Source organism: Pavona decussata, unplaced genomic scaffold, assembly GCF_977016875.1.
Source record: "Pavona decussata unplaced genomic scaffold, jaPavDecu1.1 SCAFFOLD_130, whole genome shotgun sequence".
In the NCBI taxonomy this organism is placed as follows: Eukaryota; Metazoa; Cnidaria; class Anthozoa; order Scleractinia; family Agariciidae; genus Pavona; species Pavona decussata.
Window position 1 is genome coordinate 1,960,001 of NW_028145544.1, and position 22,184 is coordinate 1,982,184.

Here is a 22,184-nt window from a genome sequence, read left to right on the forward strand (position 1 = left end):
GTTTATTTTGCTGTGCAAGGTGGTTCTAACTGTTCACTTTTAGGAACGGCACCTTAAAATGAAAACTACCGAGCAGCACTTTCCGCTGCGGTACTTGCTTGTTACGGCTTACAAAGTGCGTCTAGCTTTAAAGTCTGTCGATAAAATTAATTCTCAAGCTTGTGGCTATTCAAACGAAAGGTACCAAGCAGTACAATAGATTCATAAGGTGGTTAGTTACTAAAGAAACTGTGGTGTTACGTCGGTGGGGAGTAGAAACGAAAGTTTAGTTTATCAACAGAGTTGATAATTAAATGTAAATTGGCCACCGTAAAGAGATTCGAGTGTCAGCACTCAAATTTCTTTACGGTGGCCCTTTTGACAAACCAAGCATTCAGTACAATAGATTTATAGTGTTTGCGCGGCCAGTGATCATGATAAAACATTTAAAAACACGCGGAGACGACGGGGCATGACAGTCATCCAAGCTGTGTGGAGCTGATATCACAACGTGGAGTGGACAGTCGACAAAAACGCTCACCAACTCTGTGAATTAACGCCAGCTTTTCCCTAAGGCTTACATGCTTGCCTTTTGTTGCATCCCTCAGGGACATAGACAAGTCTTAAGAAAATCTTTTAGTTATAGAGTGTGTGCACGGCGGCCATGTTGGAGGACTAAAACAACAGAAGATATTTGCATAAAAATAGAATATATTTCCCAAAGGAAAATCATTGTATTGTTTCGGTCCTCCAACATGGCCGTCGTGCACACACTCTATTCACTGTCGTCATTTTGCTTTGACGAAGGCAGCAAGAAGGGCTGCAGAAAATTTAGTATTTTTATACCTTTTAAGCATAGTCAATGGAGTCTCCCTCCATTAACTATGTTTTAAGGTCAGATACAATTATTTTTTAAGAGTTTTACAATAGATTCATTTGTTTTTCCATTTTTTGCAAAATTTATTTGTACGTGTTAATTTGCTCAGCAGAAATATTCAATATTGTTATTATTATTATTATTATTATTATTATTATTAATTAGATATTTTTCAATATCAATTTGAGGCGTTCTATTCGACTCTTTGAAGTGAAGCGTTTATAGGATTTCACCTTGATGATTTAATTTCACTAGTCGCATAAGCCAAGCACAACAGCGTATACGAATTCTGAGAAACGCTAGTGGAAGTACAAGATAATATCCGTGCTTGCGTGTGTTTCTCGTGGTTTAAATGGTTTTTACGGACTGTTGTCCTTGCGTGTTTAGCAATAATCAGACGTTTGGGTTCAGTTAAACCTTGTGGCGTATTTGCGATTGCTCTTGACTGAAGCGAACTTGTTTTTGTCAGGTTCTTGACCTTGCATAAATGAGCTTCCGTACAGACTCGCGGCACCCATTGTAGAATTTGTGTCCTGCGTCATACTGTTCTGTCTCTCGCTAGAGTCAAATTGCAAATTTCGGTTTAATGTTTTTCTTTTAAATTTCCAACCAGGTAGAATTGACAAACGAACATAAATACGACGAAAGGAGTTTGCCCAAAAGCAGTTTCATAGATTTGTCACCCCTCAAGATTTCCGCGAGGCGAAAGACTCAAAGTTAAAATGACCTGCTACGACATGATGCACATACTACACTGCACTAAGAAAAGCACTTCTCAATAGCTTCCATTTACATGTTACGACAATTTCACTTACCTTGGGATGAATTTAACTGGTGACAAAAGAAGGGTCAGCTGTGCAGTTTTGTGATTCTATTTATTCTCAAAGAGGTTGGACATATATGCTTCAAGGTCAGGCTTCATTCTTCAGATCGAAAATGATTGGGCTTTGTTGCTCTTCACCCCCTTTGTTATGCTCTAATAGATAGCGCATATTTTTGACCCAGTGAATAAAACTCTTAAGTGTCAATACTCACATGAAAGCTATACTAAAACTTTCCAATAGTTCTGTCCTTTTTCAAGAACATTTCTAGGAGATAAAAGTTGATGGCCCTCATCACAACGTTAAACTTTCTTAGGGTATGAAAATTGTTTAGTCTACAATACTCTGGAAACTTAAGTGACATATTTCTTGTTCCGTCAAAGACACAAGCAATGACGCATTAATAAAGGCAAAGACTTACTAAGTGAAAAGTTTAACCGAAACTCCTGTTTCTACCACTAATCTATGCGCACACTTCGTTCGGAACACTTCACTACTTCCGTAATCAGTGGGTAATTTTACTCACTAGCTTTCAACGTTTACTTTTTCTAAAAATCGTGACTTTCGGTGATTAATATCGGCTTTGGGCGTGACGACCACTGGCACAATTAACTAAAGACGTGGTTTGGAACTGGAGCAATAAGACGGATGAATGAACAGCTATTTGCAGTTTAGAATTGTCACGGAAAGTGAAAGACAGCGCTACTTATCTTTAAAGGGATCTGATACAATTACCAAACTGTGACAGATCTTAAACCGCTTCACTGATCTTTTTTCGAGCCTATAAAATTACTTCTTAAATAGTCAGCTTAAACGTCTTTTTGAAAGATAAGCACTGTTGTTTTGAGCCTATAAATATATTTCCGTTGTGGTTACACTCCAATTTTTTTTAGTAAAAAAGCATTGAAGCAAGGCCTGGATCCCTGCCCAGCTTTCATAAGGCCTTCCAACCTTAAGAGACATTCATGAAGTGACGTACATGTAGATCGCAAAGTGTAAAATTGACACTGTCTACAAGCCCTTCGTGTAACCATCTTTAGTATTAGAACTTCTCAGTGGCGCACTTTCGATTTTTGTAAGAGACATTAACCTTGCTTTTCGCTCTTTAATATTTTTAGATTTTCCCTTGAATAGCTACAAACAACAACAAACAAACACTTCCTTTGCGTTTTAAAAATGGATGGGAAGAAAAAAGTAAGTTTTAAAGAATCCGCGCCGCCAGTTTCAAGTGAAGACCTTCCACTGGTAGAGGTCAAAAATGGCGGAGCCCAGGCCCAATCCGTCAATAAAGAAAGGCACCGAAAGCTATCACGTGCCGCTAGCAGGGTAGCCATGGAGATTACAGTGCCAGGCGAAGAAGAGGAAAATCAGTTACAACTTAGCCCAGATGCTGTTGTAAGTATAAGCTACATCTATATCGCAGTATCATTGTTTACTTGCCCTCTCTATAGGTACGGTAAATGGAGGACTGGGTCTGTGGTCTAATGGGACTTCCGACGGACGCACTACCCATTAGCCCATGGTCAGTCTAACCTGAGCTCTTCTATCGCTAGCTACACTGCTATCTCTAAATGGGTTCCATTGAAACATTGGAGAATCTCTACGATAGATTGGAGTCCCATTCAGAAAGTAGTAATTCCTCTAGTGTAGATGACAAAAAAGCGTGCTAGAGGACAACATTAAGGTACGAGAGGACGACAAAAAAGTACGTTGGACCATGCATGCTAAGACGTTTTGAAAGAATTTAAGACCAACAGAATACTCCAGAAAAGCGTGTTTCAAGGAATCAGGAGACCTTCGCGAAAAGCATTTTACATTTTCTAATATTTCAATTTTTCAGCTCATTGAAGTTAGTTGGTCATAAAATACGGCGTGATATCCTACAGGAATGCTATCTGATTGTCTCGGTTTGGTGAGGTGTGTCTTAAACTTTTTCTTCTATTTTATATTGTGTCAGAATTCTGCATGGAGACTTCACCAGGTGATTCTTGCTGGAGACGAAGAAGAAGCAATAAAACTTATTAACAAGGGAAACGGTAAGGCATCAATTGTACAACAGAAACAAAAAGAACAAACAAACAGCAACAGCAAAAGTGACAAAAAACAACAAAAGCAACAATAACAACAACGAAAACAACAACAAAGAAAGTGACATCAACAATAACAACAACCAGCAGCATTCAACTGGTTTGAGTCAGTTATCGCCCTTTATGCTTCCACGTCGTGTACATGGAAAAATATTGATTCTGAATGCAACTCAGTCATCTCTCACGGCCCTTGAGTAGAACTGAGTCTAGAGATAACTGTTTTGATTCTTGTTTTGCATCTGTAAATCATTTTCTCTTTATGCTGACTAGTTTGTGTTCACCATCATTTGCATATAAAGAGCAAGTCTGTGTCGAAACAAAGTCAAATCTAGCCTCACTTCCACTCACACTGAAGCGAGGTCACTGAGCACATAAGTTCAGTAAAGTGGACTATTCATGAGTTAACAAGATATTTGAATACACATTGTATATGACAAGTTTTTGGCCAAAACGGGGATAATTTCTAGGAAGTCCTTTTAATATTCAAATCCGAAATCCAGCATATGAAATCAGTCCCGGCTTCAAGTAGACTACTGTGCAGTCGTTCTTTTGGGGGGAGCGTTGCCTGACGACACAAAGAACGGCTGCGTTAGATACTAGGTTTAGCCTCGAGTAGAGGTTTGTTGTCCGATCTATTTGCCTCTGAATGCAAATAATCATTGGCTTGCAATATTTTTCTTTGCACGGATCTTCAAGACACAAACAAGCAAGACAATTCAGGTAAAACTCCTCTCCACACGGCCATCCTCTCAAAACAGTACAGGATTGTTGACAAGCTTATCGAATGCGGTGCTGGCGTCACCATAGCTGATGACGCAGGTGACACTCCTCTGCACACGGCCATTCATGTTGGCAGTGAGAGACTGGTACTGGTGAGTACCCCTCAGTGATAATTCTGTTTGCTGCGGGATATCTTCGGAAACCAAATATTCGACAATCTTTCGAACACTTCAAAAAAGCAAACATTTGAGATGTTCATGTAACCGTCTCTAAACTTTAATATAAATCGAATATACTTTGAAAGTTGACAGGTCTCTAATCTCCTATTCAACGTACTAACTTTAATCCTCGCTAAAAAACACAACAGTTACATCATTTTTGTTTTTGTAATCAGATTTCTATATAGAGCTTGTTGAAGTTTCAGACCACGAGCATGCAAGTAAGAAGTTTTAGGATGGCAAGAACGTTTTAATCAATTTTTCGAGTAAATTGTAAATTTAAAACAAAAAATTAGAAATATCGGTTGGATTAAAACAGAACAAGAAAAAACGATCATTAAATGACATCTCTGAGCCTTTAAGGCTGGTTTCCATATGATCGCAGATCGCAGATCGCAATAAAGTCTGCGATCGTCTGCGATCATATGGAAACCAGCCTTTAGATAGCACATGGTTCTATCTTCTGCGATCGTCTGCGATCGCGATCGAAGGATCGCAGACGATCGCAGAAGTACTTTCCATATGATCGCAGACGATCGCAGACCTTATTGCGATCTGTGATCTGCGATCAGCGATCATATGGAAACCAGCCTTTAAGATTAAGGTTTCCAATGCAATATAATTTCACTGAGGATCTTCCTTTACGTTAACACATGAGACAGAATTTGGATGGTTCGATCATCTACCTTTCTCTAGAGTTTGGTAATATTCCTATTGGGTTTCTATGGCAACTAAAATTTCCATCCTGACCACCAAATTTGGAGAGAATGGAGAATGTAGAACCCCACTTTTGTTTGGTTTGCTGTTTGGAGGTTAAGACTATAATATAATATTAATTTTCTCTTCATAAGACCCTGATCCAGCGCGGCGGATGTGACGTTCAAGCTCTGGGGCGGAACTCAGCCTCTCCTCTCCACCTCGCTGCTGAGATGGACAACGATGCCATCTGCAAGATTTTGGTGAGATTTATCATTTTTTAACCCCTAATATCAAAGAAAAAATTCTCCTATCTTGTGACTATACTTTTCTTACAAAAGTACCCCAGACAAGATGGGTCCTCTTCGAACAAACTTTTTATGACCAGTTCCCTAAGTGAACCTTTTTATGATAAAGAATGTGATTTTAAGAATAAACAATGCGAGGTCAAGACATGTTACTCAGAATATTATCTGAGTGAGAGCGTATCGGGAGGGTAAAAGTCTATTTCACATGATGTCCATCTATAAAGACTTAAATCATTTGTGTCTGTACATTGTAGGTAGAGAATAACGCTGCTTTGTCCCCATTGGACGGCGACCAGATGACCCCTGTAGGCCGAGCTATGGAGCGAGGAGCTAAAAAGTCTGCACGTTATCTGTTAGAGACTGGTACGTTTCAATACGAAATTGTCGACGTGTTGACTAATTAAAAATTAAAGGGGTAATTTAATCTAAAGACGCGTGAAGAAAGCGCGAAGCACGATCAAGAGAAAGCAAGGAAGACTTTCCTAGCTTGTTTCCTTCATTGCTTTCACCCTCTTCTCTTCTCTTCTCTTCTCTCTCAAATAGGAGTATGTTCTGTCTCCTCATGAATTCTTGCCCACCCTTTTCTCTGGACTACCATACTACACGATCGTCCGATTTTGTTAATGACTCGTATGATTACAGACCTGCTGACTTCGCGAATTGAACTCCACTCAGTCCTATTGCCATTAATATGGAGACTTGGTGATATAGTTTTTAGCGCGTCGGACTTTCTCATCTATGAAAGAAAACATAAACGCGAATCTCGCATTTGTTGTTTGCCGTAAACGCGATCCTTAATCTCTCTAATGATAACTTTAGTAGTTGCAAGTATTTCAGCGTAATTACACTGGGCTTTGTTACTTACAAACTATTTGCCTTATTTCTTCTCACAGCTCAACAGAAGCAAGGTTCTGTAGATAACTTTATGTATAATGCAGATATTGATGGCAGCTCTCTCCTTCACCTGGCGACTAACAGCGGCGTGTTAGCGGTAAACTAGTTACGCTGTAATTAAAGGGGAGGGGGGATCAGGAAAGGAAAACCATAAGTGGGAAAGATCAAGATACAGAATAAAATGACTTAATTATAGTGGGAAGGTGGATGTGACCTCTTTTATAGACGGTATGTAGAAATGTACAATCACCCTTTTCGTTCCGGCCACCCCGCCAATCCGGGAAGGGAAGGGGGAGGGAGGTTCTATATAGCGGGCTACACGGGAGGCCCCGCCCGAAACGAGTGAAAGACAACGGACTAAAAGGCCGAAATCAAATCCAGAAAAGGTAGAAAAAATTGAGTAGAAATTCTTGGCAGAAATTTCTGGCAGAACAGTGTGAATGGTCTCCTGCTGTACGTGCCTTGACGTAACAGATGTTCTTCTTCGTAAGAAATGGGTACAGTTGTTTGTTTGATTTATTTGAAAGGGGAAAAACAGGATTGAAAAAGCCAATCGTAGTCCTTTCGTCAATGAAAGTGAACGAATCATGAATTCGGACAACAAATGACAAATGAGAAACATCAGTTCTCTCCACATCGTCTCTTTCCATTCAGGTGAATGATTGTGTACCAACCAACCAACCGCTACAAAAACCGAATAGTGCAATGAACCAACTAGCCGCGAAAGGGGAGATATTTTATACCCTGGTTGCCCGGATTTGTTAATTAAACAGGGTTCCCATTTGGCCGCTGGTACCACTTTACCATCTGCTATAAACAATGCCAACTCTCGAAACGCTAGCTACGATCACCTCACTCCTCATCCACTGATGCATTAACAGTCTTGAGATGGCTGAATCTTGAAGAACGTAGGAAATTTCATCGATGTATATATGCATACAACTGTATTAATGGCCAACTTAATCATTCTTTGGACATTGTAAGAAAGAGTAATAACGAGCAACGTAACGAGCAATAACGATACTATCAAGCTCCCCAAAATCAAATATAATTGGGCAAAACATCGTTCGCGGTACCACTGTTTCAAAGACTTGTTGAAGGAACTTTTGCGGGGGATTAGCCGGGTTCACCTCAACAACGATCCAACAGCTTTTTCAGTTGTTTCTCTTTATTACTCCGACAAGAGTTCAGCTTACTCTGCCCAACAATCACTTCTCTACTAAAACAAGATGGCACCCATTTTTATACTGACTCGACAACCATCTGCTTAACGCAAACTAAATCTTACGCAAGCCTTCTGTGATTGGCTGCAAGAAACTTATTTGCATCCGTGCCTTCGATCTATTAGTCAAGTCAAAGACATCTTTCTAGAGAAATATCACCACGAAGGTTGGGTTGTCCAGTCAATACAAAACAAGGAGACCAATATAAAAATTACAAGGTTCAGACTTATACAATAAAGTTTCACAAAGATAATCTGAAAAACACTAAAAGTTGTTGTTTAAAAATTGAACAAGAAGTCGATTCGTTGAAGGTGTTAGCCTTCTTCATCGAAAGTGATTGGTTAAAAGTTTCCATAAATTAAATGAGTAAGTGGTAAACAAAACCTAGAACTCAAATTATATATTCAGTACGTAGCTAATAGCAGAATTACAACAATAGATATTTATCTTCACAATCACCCTAAAACCATAGTATTTACTTTCAAAAACACCCTAAAATAACAGATATTGTTATTTAGATATATTTATCGTTAAAATGAACATCAACTACCATGAATTCGGTAAAAGAACCCAAGAAAATCTACCAAAATTGACTAAAAATAAGAACAGTAACAATTTCCTGGAATAAACCGTCGAAAGGTCAAGTCGAGGAAAAACTTATAAAAAGTAAGGTAACCAAGGTGTTATCTTTTGTAGGAAACTTAATTGAAAATATTTTTACGAACACAAGTGCTTCCGTGGAAACATACAGCTGCTCATACCGAATTCATGACAGGAGAATTTATACATTAATCACACATTAAGAACAACTAAGTCGAACTACAGGATATTATTTCTAGAGAGCTGCATAACGAGTCAACTGGTCTTTTTCTGATATTCCCCAAACCAAAAAATAATTTGTAATAAGTCCAGACACCAAATAAAATTCCTTTAACTATTTAACCCCAAATAATTGCGTTGTAAATATTTTTCATAATTGTCAATTTTTATCATCTAACAGACTTTAATGAGTTAGAGAGAACTGTAAGAAACTCAGCAAGTTTTCCAATTTTTAAGAAGTGTCTTTTTTCTGCTTTTTATAATTAAGTATTTGTTTTTAATCCTTGCAGTGTGTATGTTGTAATTATTTTTATATTTTAATTGTATTATATATATCGATTTTAGCTTAAATTTTTTTTATATTTTAATTGCATCATATAATATACATCTAGTAATAGGACCTCTATGTAAACCACTCTTGTGATGGAACATCCTATTAAAAGATTGTTATCATTATTAGAATAAAAGTCTGTCAGAACGACCACGTCAGTGAGCAGCATGGTTTTTCCTTGTTCGTGTGTCAATGTTTTGTTTTCCTTATTTATTTTAGGTTGTGGAGCTATGTATTGAGTATGGAGCTCGCATCAGGCAACCAAGGGTAGCGTATCAAATAAGGCTTTTGATTGTTATAACTGAAGTTATCGTTAGTTTTATTGTATTTACTTTTAGGCCAATACTTTGCTGTGGAGCTGATCTCAGCACAAAGGACTCAGCAACAACTTCATGCATTATCAGATTCTAGACATGATTATGTAATCCTGTAAATCGTTCTTAGTGCTATTACTTCATATACACGCACATTATCATCATCTTCTTTATTTAATCACGGTACAAAAATGATTTACAAAAAATGGTCTTCTGTGAACCGTGCTATCTCAATAATGTAACTTAAATTAAAAAAAAAAACACTTATCCTTTTAACAGAGAACAGACAAGACAACAGCGTTTCACATGGCGTGCGAGGTAGGGTCGATCCCTATTGTGGAATATCTCGTCAGTAAAGACCCAGCGGTCTGCAGAATAACTCTTGTTGACTCCAGGGGCAAGACACCACTTCACCTGGCCGCTAGTAAAAACCACACACGTGTCGTAGAGCTATTGTTGGAACATGTAGGTATTTTTAACTTAATAGGCATGCAGCATCACTAACTGGAAACAAAGTAGTATAGTTCTTTGTACATAAATTGATTGAAATGAGATTTGTTTGCCTTTCATAAAAGGGTACTTTAGTTACCGAAATAACCGTATTTCATGGACGAATCAACCAATTAACCAATCGCTCACTCGATCGATCGATCAATCAATCAATCAATCAATCAACCGAACTACTCAACAAAATAGGTTTACCATCACTTGAGAATCAACGCCTCGCAAAAATAGTTTGCACAGTTTTTAATGCAATTAATAATGAACATGCACCAAAAAGCATAAAAGAACTGATCGGTCTTAGAAATAATAAATACAATCTAAGAGGAAGTGACATTTTAAAGCGACCAAAGGCCAGCACTACAACTTATGGCCTTAAATCGTGGAGGTTTACGGCACCAAAACTCTTGAACTCATTACCTGACTCAAGCAGAACAGTGACTACTTACAAGGCTTTTAAAAACAGTATCAGAACACTAGATCTGGTGATCGAGTGAGCTTTTCACACAATACGAATTATTGTAGTTTTTTATATCCATTTATTTCTTTATTGTAAATTTTTGTTTTACGTATGATGATTAATTTGTATTAGAAATTTAAATTTTACCTAGTATGCCATTTGATGTTTTTTAATTTGTGTTAGTTATTTTAATCTTTTAGTGTGAAATACCTGTAAACTAGCTGGTGAGCCTAGCTTGCTGGTCTCACAAAAGCTAAGCGTATTTTCACAATAAACTGCTATCTAACTGCTATCTATCAATCAATCAATCAATCAATCAATCAATCAATCAATCAATCACTAATAAGTCATTTCTAGGAGATAGCTAATCCAACAATATGTAGGATGCAAGCTCTCATATTAACTTGGTAAATATGACCAAGCCCACCCCAATAATTAATATGACTAAAGACTTGGAGTCATAAAACCTGAAAAACCTGACCTTTATGTCGGAGGTCAGGAGATTTACTTTCGTCGGTGACTCTGACTGTTTTATTGTTTATTTTTGCCTTAGATGCTCCTTTGCACCCTGGTACCTTCCATGTTTCTGTCAAAACAGATATTTTAATTAATTTACGAGAAATATGTAACTACACCTTGTAACAAAGTAGAGGAAGGTCATGGTGGGATTCATAATCCCGTCATCCCTTGTGGGATTCACCATCCCGTCATCCCTAGCGAGATTCATCATTCCGTCATGCCTTGTGGGACTCACATTCCGTGACTTTGATTTTTTTCTTTGTACACACTCAATACATGAAGTAAAAAGCTCATCTTTCTCATTTCGTCACAGAGTTTACAACTCACAATATATCTATCTTTATTTATCTTCATATAGGAAGCGGTATTGGATCCAAAAGATGACGAAAGACGTACACCGCTTTTCATGGCGGCAAGTTACGGTGCAGACAGCGTTGTAAAGCTTCTCATGGAGCGAGGCGCTGACGTCACTATCCGGGATATTTCACTGAGATCCATGCTCCATGCTGCTGTGGGTGATGTCAAGTCTATGGAGGCTTTGTTGCAGGTGACGCTATTATTTTTTTCAAGGTTGAGTATAAATTACAGCTGAATTTTATTACATCACATTAAGTTAAAACTTGTTCTAATAGCAAGTAAAACTTTCTCACTGGACTTCTTTCGAACAAGCATCACTGAATTTGAATTTGAATTTGCAAATAAGAAGGCGAATTAACATAAAGGATATAACACAACAAAAGCGCCCTGTTTGTTAAAGAATTAGAATTTTTAGCGGACGAAACTAGGGAACTACAAGTACGATTGAGCCAGTCACATTCGCGCATGCGTAATATACTATGATCAGTGTCCACTTATCACTAGTGCACAATTCGGGATCATAGTGTAAAGCACCACATTCGTAAAAAGCGCAAGAGTCTTTAAAAAGACTGTCTGAGAAATACAAGCACAAGAACAAGAAAAAAGCTATTTTGATTCTTGCGCTTTTGTTTTAAAGAGTATTGATTCTTGCGCTTTTACGTGTGTTTGCATCGCACGTGTCAACGAGGCCTTGATTGTTAAATACGAAACAAAGCATAAATTTGTTTTAATCTTAACTAATAGAGTCCCGCAGCTGCCGCTCTCATCACTGAAATAGACGCGGCTGGTTTTTCGCCAGTTCATTACGCAGCAAAGAGAGGAGATATAAAGGTATGTCTTGTAACTATAATCCACTCCTGGCCAAAATTACTCGATTTTCGCTATAGCGATTGATCAGCATTTTGACAGTGATCTGGATTTAATTTTCATTCTTTTAACAGAATGTCAAGTTGTTTGTAATCAAAAACAGGGCATCTTCAAGTGTGTTGTCCAATGGTTTGGAGACACCAATTCATGTGGCGGCAAGGTAGGATTTCCTTACATTGCTTAAGCAGAAAGCGTGTTGAATCCAGCTTACTTTTCCTTCTTATAACTGTTAATGCTTTGGTGTTCCTTAAGGGTACAATAAATTGCAAACACACCCTCAAAATATGAGTCTGAAATTTTAAGTTTTCCTCAAGAGTTCACACGAACCTCCTCGTCACTTTTTTTTACTTGGTATCCCTGTGAGAAATATCGGCATGTTTCATATTGTCCTGTGTTTTTTGTCCCATGCAGATTGATTTTTTGGAAAAGTTTTGCAGACTCGCTTTCGTAATGAGGTTCAAAGGAAATGGCCTCAGTTTTAGCCCTGTTATATGTCCCTCTGCCGATATATTTAAATGGGAAATTGTGAAACGTTTGGAAAGCTTAACACTGGGTCACCTGTGAAGTAGAGTAATAGTGATTAGGCTCTTACCGATAGTGCTAGCACTTTTTTTGGCATTATTTGGCTTCGCGAGCATTAATTTTCTTTTCACATTTTATCCCAAAAAGCACTGCTAGCATTATTTTGGATTTTCGACTGTTAAAAGTGTTTATTTGTATAATTTTGTGTTTAAAAGCACAAGCTGACTTCATTAATGTCGTCCAAAGCCGCATTTTGCCCTCATTTTAGTCAAAGGAGCCGAGGCGGCCTGAATAGGTTTGATAGGTCAGCGGTTGCCTTCTAGAAACCCAGTCCATCACACTCGTTCCAAGATGGCGTCAACCACGTTGTCATCGAGGAACAATGGAAGTCAGCCAGCCCAGGCAGAGATAGCTCGAGAGCGTACTCTGCCATCAATCAGTGGAAAAAATAAGACTTATGAAAAAAAAAAAAAAACATTGATCGTTACATTTTGTTGTTGAAAAATGTAACTGAAAATCGGAAAAAATGTAATGTTCTATGTTTAAAAAATCGGAGAAAAGTGAGCATTTTTATGTAACCCACGAGTACTTTTCAAAAAAGTTAGCATTATTTTAGCACTTTTTGGCTAAAAACAAGCACTGCTTTAAGCATTTAATGTTTTTTTTTTTTTTACGAGCACTATCGGCAAGAGCCTAATAGTGATATACTAGGTTGTATCATGATTCAGAGTTGTAGTTAAGCCACTACCGTGTGGGTTGCCTGTGGCTGCCTGGAACTTAACTCTAATCTATTCTTCTTTCTGGCAGATACGGCTGGACTGATGTCGTTAAAGCACTGATGGAAAATCAAAACCCAAAAATCATCAACATGCAGAACAACCAGGGTAAATCAGCGCTACACTTCGCTTGTTCAGAAGGACAAGACTTCACCACTGACGCGCTCTTGAATCTTGGTGCTGTCATAGAAAGGTACGCCTGTGCAGGAATGTGAAGTTTATTTTCAAGTGTTAAATTTAATAACCACAACGAAGATTCCCTTGGGGCCCTTTCCGCGCTTTCCATTTGTCAGAACTGGGTGGCCAGCCCGCTCAGTTCGTAGACGGATTGTACCAAATTGAAGGATACGTTTTAAGCGCGTCCTTCGAAAATCTTCGCGTACCATTTTCGGATTGATTATTTTTCAAGATTTTGCAGCACAATCCCTTCAAAATGACTCGTCCGATTTGCAGACTGGCTGGTATGGCCGGCCAGTCTGGCAAATGGAAAGCACTCTTAGATAGCCTGGTGCCTGGTGGTCATGCGAATGTTTACGATCAGATCTTCCCGAAATCATTTAATCTTTTCTCGTCTCATTCCATCCCATCCCATCTCATCGCCTCTCATCTGATCTCATCGCATCGCGTCATGTTTGCGTCTTGTCTCGTCGCGTCTAGTCTTGTCGCGTCTCGTCGCACTGCGTCGGTCTTGTCTCATCTCGTCTTAACTCTTTTTAAATAATCCTGAATCCGTTTGTTGTCCTTTCAATTTTACTGCCAAGGTTCCCATGCACTGCTTGTTACACTGAATTTTTCTCTTTTTTCAGAGATCAAAATGAGAAAACTCCACTTCATTTTGCTGCTGGTAAAGGAGCCTTGGGATGTTGTCAACTCATTGTGAACAAATTCGAGGACTGTGTTAACGACGTGGACAAAAACAAGGTTCAGCAGTTGACTATATGAATGTATTGTCAAGTTTGGCCATCATGATCTGACTTGTTTAACGTGCATTCTTAATAATTCTATATCAACACCTTATTCCATAGCTAGCCCCTTTATATGAGCATATAGGCACTCTGATTGACTACTTGTTAAGAAGATATGTTTCTTCAGGCAAGTCACACCACATGATAGGCCAGTACCGACTCTATACAATGCTGTTTCAAGCGTGTTTTTGCCAAAATCGTTATTTTTGTGAAAGAAACGGAAATCGAACCTAAAACCTTCCGATTACTAGTTCGGATGCTCTTCTACTGAACTACAGGAGGCTCGTGGCAGCTAAGGCCATTAAACTAGGTTCATGGGACAAACATCCTACATACTGCAAGGAACCAAGTTAATGGCTTCAGCTCCCACGAGTCTCCTATTGTTGGGAGAACTCGGATTTTCTTTTTCCGAGTATGCCCGTCTGAAAAGATACATCTACCATTATTTTTGATTGTAATGTTTGTACTTTTCGTTTTTGTGTGTATGAAGCAGGAAATATCCTAAAATTATTGGTATACATGCAATTTTTCAGCCACCGTTGCTTCGTCAGTTCTAAAACACCTCTATAAAATTAAACAAATCATATTATATACATCTACTGTTAAATTCCATTCATCCTTTATAGTTAAACACACTGAGTTTGTGATGTGAAATCTCTTCTATCATGCATCATCATCATGTGTTTTTTTTTTTTTTCAGAATACGTCCATGCATTTGGCTGCGATCAATGGCCACCCGGTCGTAGTGAATTTCTTCCTGACGCATCCCAAAGCACAAATTTTAAAGAACTCCAACCATGAAACTGCCTTGGACATCGCCGTCAAGTCTGAACAGAAAGAAGTCGCTGCGGTGATAGCAAAACACGACAGGTTGGTACCCTTGGAAACCATTCGATCATATTAGCGTTTACGGCAAAGGGCGGAAATGACCACGTGACCATGTTTATCCTACATTTGCCGCTTGCTGTTTTCAGTTTCTCAGTAAAATTGAGTAGTTTTGCGTTAACATCAAAGGTCAGAATTAGTTTGTACTATCCTCATCTATGTACTCACTTTTTTCAAGAAAATATTAACGCGAATCTTAAGTTTGCCGTTTGCTGTAAACAATTCTAAACCTCTCTAATACCTCGCCTAAACGGGAATCGATCGGAACCTATGACGTCTCTGATACCGATGTAGTGCTCTACCAGCTGAACTATCAAGCCATCTGGGAGCTGGTCCCATCAAACACAAGGCGTTTTCTATGCTTGTCTGAAACAAAAACCCATAAGTGTGGACAGGTGAAAGTTATTTGAAACTTTAATTTGTCATTAAAAGTAACTGTTTTCATCGATTATTTGAGATAGAGAGAGATGTGACTTAGATTACTTGGGGCAGATCTAACGCTACTTTCTCTTACAAACGTTGGATGCCTCTGTTGAAACTGTATAAAATTCCGGCATATTAATTTCAGGTGGGATGAAGCATTACGTAAGAGCTCCACACCTCTTGTCCCTCTCATGCAGAAAATGGTTGAAAGGATGCCGGATGTTGTTGTGGTAAGTGGGTGGTCAATTTCACTGTGAAGTTGAATTTTCTAGGAGCGAGTGTTTAAAATGAAGCAGCTGATGAGAGTACAGGTGCGCGATTGAGCTGAGTGTGAGTGCGACTTTTCAACTAATTGCACATGCGTTAGATTATCACGTGCTAGGGAACTGGTCATAACAAGTTTGTTCAAAAAGGAAGGTAGGGAGGGTTATCGAAGACACCCCCTATCTCATGAACATTATCGACAAATTTTTGGCCTCTAAAACTTGAGTTGACACAGAAATATTCAGCTGGCAAGAGCCAGCATTGCAAGATAAAGAAGAAAAGTGAGGTTTGAATCTCACTGTCATTTTTCACTGCTGGATAGAGGGGTGGGTATGCAATAAAGATACCATATTTTTGAGGTTGAGGAAGGGGAAATGCAGGCAGAGACCACCGTTTATTTTGTGGTTTGGTGGGTCTTGTTCGAGTATAGTAGTTTTGACCACTCCCCGTTCCTCTCTCGTTCCTTCTCAAAGTTCCGAAGAGCTTTCGGGGCCGAAAAGTAATTTCCTTATCCCTTTAACACTTATTCTTTTTCTCTTAGTATTTCCTGGATCAGTGCGTGAAAGAAAATGGAGATCCTGCATCAGAAAACTATGCGGTACGAGGATAAAACTATATGTGGGAGGAAATAGGGTGGATCAGGGGGTTTGAACTTTCCCCTTTCCGTACCTTTTACTCTTGCTTGTCCCCCCTCCTTACCTCCTCCCCCCTCAGTTCCTTCTGCCCCTTTCAACACCAACAACAACGGCAGGTGCAAATACAACATCGACAGCAGCAGTAAACAACAACAGCAAAAGTGATGACTTCAACAAAAACACACAACAGCAAAGGCAACTTCAAAAACAAGTCATACGGCGTGCTTCTGTTATCAGCAAAGATTTACTGATGATTCTACCAAATTAAAATGATATTTTTAAAACTGAAATGCGCATATGTTTTCATAATTTTTCTTACAGATAAAATATGAGCTGAGCTTGATTCAAGGCCAGTATCCAGGAGAGAGTGTAAAACCTGACAAATCATCGCTACAACTCATCGAGGTAAATATTTTATTACCTTGCCTTGATAAAGACGAAATAGTCCAGGAGACGAGAAGGAACGTAATCTATGACAATTCACACAACTCTAGCCCTTTCTTCCGTTTGAAGAAAGGATAAGTTTTATCCTAGTCCTTCGAATTTCCTCAAAATAACGCGTACCATTTTCGGAGTGATTATTTTTCAAGATTTGCAGTACCATCCCTTCAAAATGACGCATTCGATTTACAGACTGACCGTCTAATACTGAGAAAATCGAAAGGACCCGAAAGCACCCTGGCCTAAGAGTTTGAATTGTATTCACGTTCGTCACGAGTTTAACACTGTGGTTGTATTGATTTCTTTAGACGATGGCGTTACACCGACGGGAGAGATGCCTGACCCACCCTATCAGTTTTGTGTTATTAAATACTAAATGGTAAGGAAGTGTTTTTTATTTTTTAATTAAAGGTTATGTTACTTGGAACACTTTTAACGACGGTATCGTCAACATGTAACATATATGTAACAATTATCCTGCGAAATCTTGCGGAATATCGCCTGATACTTAGCTGACGAGGCTGTATGCCGAGTCGGCTAAATTCGGGATATTCCGCAAGATTGAGTAGGAGAATTGTTTTATTATTCAACACACTGATAACAAAGCACTCACAGTTTTATTGCAAAAAAGCTGAAGACAATCTTCTAAGGTCCTTACTTGCTTAAAGCTCTCTACCATTTTTCTCCCCAACACACCGGATTATGTAAACCGCAGGATATCTGTTGTGTACGGACGAAGTATCGCCATTACCATATTTGGGTAATGCTGCAATGTGTTGAAGAAATACCTCTTACTAACCTCGTTTTCTCGGTCCGTACTGTAAGGTACCGAACGAGTAACAAGGATCCGTAACTTACATTACGTACCGAGAAAACGAGGTTAGTAAGATATTTATTATATAGATCTCTGAGATGAATCGGGCCCATGGAAAAGGAAACTAGTTGAAGTTTAGTAACCCGCACAGTGAAATACGGCCCGCAAAATTGACCAATCACACCGCGGGTGATATAACATAAGGGGGAAGGCTTGACATCACTGATGCGAAACAATGCCAAGTGTTTGTAAGTTGATGTTACGAGGGGACGCTTTTAGGGACAAGTTTGAACGTAACATATGCGGCGCTGATCCATTGACTTCCCAGACTGACGGATTTCTACATACTGTTGTGTTAAAAGTGTTTACTGTGTAACGTAGCTTGCGTTAAATATAAGTTAAAAGCTGAAACAAAAAACGTATTTAAAAACATTCTAAAATGCCCGGGGTAGTCAATCGATAATATCGATAATCGATAGCATTCGATAACAATCGATAAAAATCGATTAATTTTTTCGAAATTCGATAAAAATCGATAAAATATTTCGTTACGAGTAATCGATAATTATCGATTTTTGAATCAGGGCTATCGATTTTATCGAAACTGAATTATCGTTCCAATTTTCGAAACGGCAACACCTAAAGATATTAAAGAACTCGCAGAGACACTTATAACAACTTCCCTGTTCGTAAAACGATATAAATTGCTTCATCTTTTCTACAAACTTTTAGTGTTACTCAGTGTGTGTTGTATTTGAATGAAATCCGATATAGATCCCTGGTTGATTATTCCACTGTTTTATTTATTTGCTGATGTAACACAATCGCACGCTCGTTGCTCTTTCACCCAGTCTTTAAAGGGAAAGATTTTTGTGATTGTTTGAGAAAAGATATAAACAAATCATCTAGACGCCCTCGGGCTCGTAATCTAAATTCTTCTTGTTCCCCATATTTCTTACCAACGGAGCAAAGGAAGAGCAAAAATTTAGACGACAATCTTTAAGCCGATAACCCGGAAAAGGAAAAATAATTTACGTTTGTAATCGAACCCGGTTAATCGAACAATAAAATCAGGAAGAAAATCATAATGCAGTCTCTTTGGTCTCTTGTACAGTGTTTGTCAACAAATCATTTCATTGCCGCCTTTGAAATCTACATTTAAAGAGTCACAATCAAACACTCCCTCAACGGAAACAGGATAATTTTTATCGATTCAATAACGATCGATGAATCCGATAAAATCGATAACATCAACACTTCGTCGGCGTGTGAGTATCGAATTTTATCGATTGACCGATAAAATCGATATTGTTTAAGTTCAATTTATCGATAGATATCGATTTATCGAATGATTTTCCGATATCAATTTTTATCGATTGACTACCCCGGGTAAAATGATCCGAGCGCTTTCTCATGGTAACGATTGCTTGGTGAAAAATTGTTGTTAAAATTAACCATTGTATCATGCCTAAAAGGGACTTACATCTATTAATAAAATAAAATAAAATTAACTGGTAAAAAAATAAATAAAATAAAATAACACATTTATTTTTTGTTTTCATCCACAGGAAGAAATTTGGTTGGCTGACGTTTTCTTTAAATCTCTTTACCTATTTCTGTTTTATTATTCCACTGACGGCACTCGCAGTTTATGGGCGGAGTAAGATTGAAACCCTGTGCGGTGGCGTCACTGATATAACTGCCGAGGTCAGTGCACGCCTTTGTTTAACAATTTTAACCTACATGAAGCGTGCAGTACAAACTGTTTTCACAATCAGAGGTGGAGATAAATTTATATTTCCACCTGGAATTAGCTCACAAAGAATAATAAGAACTGGCACTCTCCAAGTTCATAGCGTACGGGAGGAGAGGGGGGGGGGGGGGGGGGTTGGGGAGAGCAGGGATGGCACAGTGGTGAGAGCTTTCGCCTCTCTCCAGTATGGCCCGGGTTCGATTCCCGGACTTAGAGTCATAAGTGGGTTGAGTTTGTTGTTGGTTCTCGTCCTTGCTCCGAGAGGTTTTTCTCCGGGTACTCCGGTTATCCCATCTCCTCATAAACCAACATTTCCAAATTCCACTTCAATCTGGATTACACTTCATCAAGCTAAGCACTTCATCATGACCTCCGGCTTGGGAGATTACACAAGCGTTCCCCGTGTTATTGGCATTAAACAAATTACTTTACTCTACTTTGCTTACGTGATAATTGACTTTCAGTCTAATATATTTCAACCAATCAGATTGGCAACAGACCACATTCAATAATTAATGATTTTCTGAATATTAAACGTTGAAAAATCAACTAATTTATTTATTCTCCGAATTCTTTTAAAAACGTTGCTAATACTTTGATTTTCTTTATTTCCTACAGGGTGAATGCAAATATTCTGATGTGGTGAGTATGGTTTTCATTCGCTTTTTTCTACTTGACAAATTGACGGCGGTTTTCTGTGGTCTGTACTCTTTATTAAAAACTGTATCATTGTATAATACAACTCAAGGTATTTGATTGGCTTAGCGACCATGGTATATGAGCCATAAGACCACGCCCGAGGAATAGTAGTAAAAATGTAGTAGTCGTGTTGTCAGTTTACACACAAAAATTTAATTTAAAAGTGGGAAATTAAAGGCCATCAATTGAGTAAAAAATGCGGTTGACGGTTAAATTTTAAGTTGTTTGACTGCTGACGGTTAAGCCCATTGAGACCGTCCAACATTGACCTTTCGTTTATTAATACTAAGAGTTAGAGCGATTTCCAATTGAGTGTCGTAAAACCAAAACCAAAGTAATTACTCTGGCCAATCGCAACAGATGTAAACAACACAACGAGCCAATCAGAATTCGAAGCAAATACATGTAACTAGCGCCAAGCGCGGGAAAACGCGTGCGGCCAAAACACGATTGGTTTTGGTTTGGATTCCGATTGGTTGAGAAAGTGGCGCGAGTTTTGTTAACCAATCACAGAGTGTATTAATGCAAAACGAAAGCATTACTTTCGACACTCATTTTTTTTTTCTCGATGTTTTTAGACAATCCAGCTCCTTACCGTCGTTGTTTTACTTGCAAGTGCAGCTCAGATGGTAAAGCACGTCATTTCGCTGTTGCGCAAGGTAAGCAGGGTTTTGAAAGGATTCCTTTCTTGTTCTCCTTACTCGTTAAAGCATTCAGTACCTTTATTCACGCTTGCTGAAGTACGTATGGCTTGAAAAGGGATATTCCATTTAGATCATTTGCATAAAGAGCTGGTATTTTTCATATGGGAAGGAGAAATTTTGTTGTAATTTTTCATCCATTGAAATAATCCTACCCTCAACCCCCACCCACCCAAAAAATACATAGAAATTCCAGTTTCCTGGATGAGTCTGGCCCCATTTAAAAAATATATCTATATACGATAACGTTTACAAGGAAAAAAGTGATAATATCGTTTTTCTGCTACCGTACATAGTTTCATTTATCCAGTGATCATTGACATTTTCATTTTGAAGGCACTTTATTCGCTTCATTCCTCAAATTCCACTAGCCACTAATATATATACACCTCAGAGAATGCCCTTTTACTGTAGAGTTTTTATTTTTAATGCTTGGCTTCCATGGAAAACAGTTTCTCAAAGATACTGATTGGAACTCCGAGGGTAAATAAAGTATCATTGATTGATTGATTGATTCATTCCTCCATTCATTCATTCATTCATTCATTCATTCATTCATTCATTCATTCATTCATTCATTCATTCATTCATTCATTCATTCATTCATTCATTCATTCATTCATTCATTCATTCATTCATTCATTCATTCATTCATTCATTCCTTCCTTCCTTCCTTCCTTCCTTCCTTCCTTCATTCATTCATTCAGTCATTCCTTCGTTCGTTCGTTCGTTCCTTCCTTCCTTCCTTCATTCATTCATTCATTGCGTTCATTCGTTTGTCTGTTCATTGGTTCTTTCGTTCGTTCTTTTATCCGTCCGTTCGTTCGTTCATTCATTCATTCTTTCTTTCACCCCCAGCGGATGGCCTATCTAAGGAACCTATTAAACTTCGTCGAGTGGGTCTGCTATATCGCCGCCATTGCTTTCGTCCTTCCCCCGTGTGATTGTAAATTGGGCAACAAGCTTGAAGTTGGCGCGGTCGCTCTGTTTTTCGGTTGGATGAACCTCATTCTCTACTTTAGAAGGTAATGTTATTCCCAAGGAGTGGAGGGCTGGGGGAAAAGAAAGTGAAATTTTTCCCCGGGGGTACTTCACGGACGCCACGGATAGGAAGGTGATCCTGGGGTCTGCTAACTCTGCCCATGTTTAGGAGGAAAATCTTTGATTTTCCTCCCCTTTTTTTACAAGCAACGGAGTGCATCGTTTCCAATCCGTGTAAGACAATCAATCATTTAAGTCCCAATATCGGCATATGTGTTCTCCTTACTTTTCTCTGTATACTTCTTATGGTTCATGTGGGGAGAATTTGGGAGGT

At 38.6% G+C, this 22,184-nt stretch overlaps 1 protein-coding gene across 2 annotated transcripts in view; it reads left to right on the forward strand.

The window, feature by feature from the left end:
- Nucleotides 1-22,184, forward strand: part of LOC146468609 (transient receptor potential cation channel subfamily A member 1-like) — a 31,808-nt gene that overhangs the window by 395 nt on the left and 9,229 nt on the right. The window contains exons 2-23 of one of the 2 annotated variants that reach the window (XM_085124289.1): nucleotides 2,796-3,072; nucleotides 3,635-3,713; nucleotides 4,461-4,636; nucleotides 5,554-5,661; nucleotides 5,961-6,069; nucleotides 6,600-6,697; nucleotides 9,193-9,240; nucleotides 9,567-9,752; nucleotides 11,126-11,314; nucleotides 11,869-11,955; nucleotides 12,066-12,151; nucleotides 13,321-13,482; nucleotides 14,096-14,210; nucleotides 14,955-15,124; nucleotides 15,708-15,792; nucleotides 16,368-16,424; nucleotides 16,783-16,866; nucleotides 17,211-17,281; nucleotides 19,285-19,423; nucleotides 20,088-20,111; nucleotides 20,747-20,827; nucleotides 21,728-21,894. In XM_085124289.1, coding sequence (XP_084980415.1) covers nucleotides 2,854-3,072; nucleotides 3,635-3,713; nucleotides 4,461-4,636; nucleotides 5,554-5,661; nucleotides 5,961-6,069; nucleotides 6,600-6,697; nucleotides 9,193-9,240; nucleotides 9,567-9,752; nucleotides 11,126-11,314; nucleotides 11,869-11,955; nucleotides 12,066-12,151; nucleotides 13,321-13,482; nucleotides 14,096-14,210; nucleotides 14,955-15,124; nucleotides 15,708-15,792; nucleotides 16,368-16,424; nucleotides 16,783-16,866; nucleotides 17,211-17,281; nucleotides 19,285-19,423; nucleotides 20,088-20,111; nucleotides 20,747-20,827; nucleotides 21,728-21,894 — 2,540 coding nt within the window. In that variant the 5' untranslated portion in view covers nucleotides 2,796-2,853. Of the gene's footprint in view, nucleotides 1-2,795; nucleotides 3,073-3,634; nucleotides 3,714-4,460; nucleotides 4,637-5,553; nucleotides 5,662-5,960; nucleotides 6,070-6,098; nucleotides 6,698-9,192; nucleotides 9,241-9,566; nucleotides 9,753-11,125; nucleotides 11,315-11,868; nucleotides 11,956-12,065; nucleotides 12,152-13,320; nucleotides 13,483-14,095; nucleotides 14,211-14,954; nucleotides 15,125-15,707; nucleotides 15,793-16,367; nucleotides 16,425-16,782; nucleotides 16,867-17,210; nucleotides 17,282-19,284; nucleotides 19,424-20,087; nucleotides 20,112-20,746; nucleotides 20,828-21,727; nucleotides 21,895-22,184 lie in introns of those variants that run through there. The other variant, XM_085124290.1, reaches the window with a different exon arrangement.